Consider the following 423-nt stretch of genomic DNA (forward strand, 5'->3'; position numbering starts at 1 on the left):
AGCGTTCCCAGCCCGGGCACCGCTGACCAGTCCTGCCCGGCCCCATCACTGCGTGAAGGTGGACTGCAGCTCCTTGAAGGCTGCCTTCCTCTGCTTCAGCTCCTCTGCCTGCTTCTTCTTCTCCTCCTGCTCTGCCCTGATCTCCTCCTCGAAGCGACTGGCTTCGTTGATGGCTTGTGCCTGAGGATGGACAAGGGCACATCGCAGCTGGGTCCCCTGAGACCCCTCCGAGCCCTCCTGCCCACCCCAACTTCTCCACCTCCTGCCCTCCCAGCACCAAACTGCCCTGGTGCAACACCATCCTGCCCTGGCACCTGCCTTACCTTGGCCTCAAAGAAGTTCTTGGCACCTTTCACCCCCTCCGTGGAGACGTCGATCTCGGAGAGCCGGGCCAGGGCGTGCAGCCCACTGTCCTCCTGCAGC

The 423-nt window shown here is 63.6% G+C and overlaps 1 protein-coding gene across 1 annotated transcript in view; it reads right to left on the reverse strand.

Moving 5' to 3' along the window:
• Positions 1-45: 45 nt before the first annotated feature.
• The window catches only part of LOC103811784 (EF-hand domain-containing protein D2-like), a gene marked incomplete at its 5' end in the record, with an annotated part of 696 nt that continues 318 nt past the window's right edge, over positions 46-423 (reverse strand). The window contains 2 exons of the mRNA XM_009084779.1: positions 46-180; positions 324-416. Of these exons, the coding sequence (XP_009083027.1) occupies positions 46-180; positions 324-416 (228 nt within the window). The remainder of the gene's footprint in view (positions 181-323; positions 417-423) is intronic.

Source organism: Acanthisitta chloris, unplaced genomic scaffold (genome assembly GCF_000695815.1).
Source record: "Acanthisitta chloris isolate BGI_N310 unplaced genomic scaffold, ASM69581v1 scaffold8291, whole genome shotgun sequence".
In the NCBI taxonomy this organism is placed as follows: Eukaryota; Metazoa; Chordata; class Aves; order Passeriformes; family Acanthisittidae; genus Acanthisitta; species Acanthisitta chloris.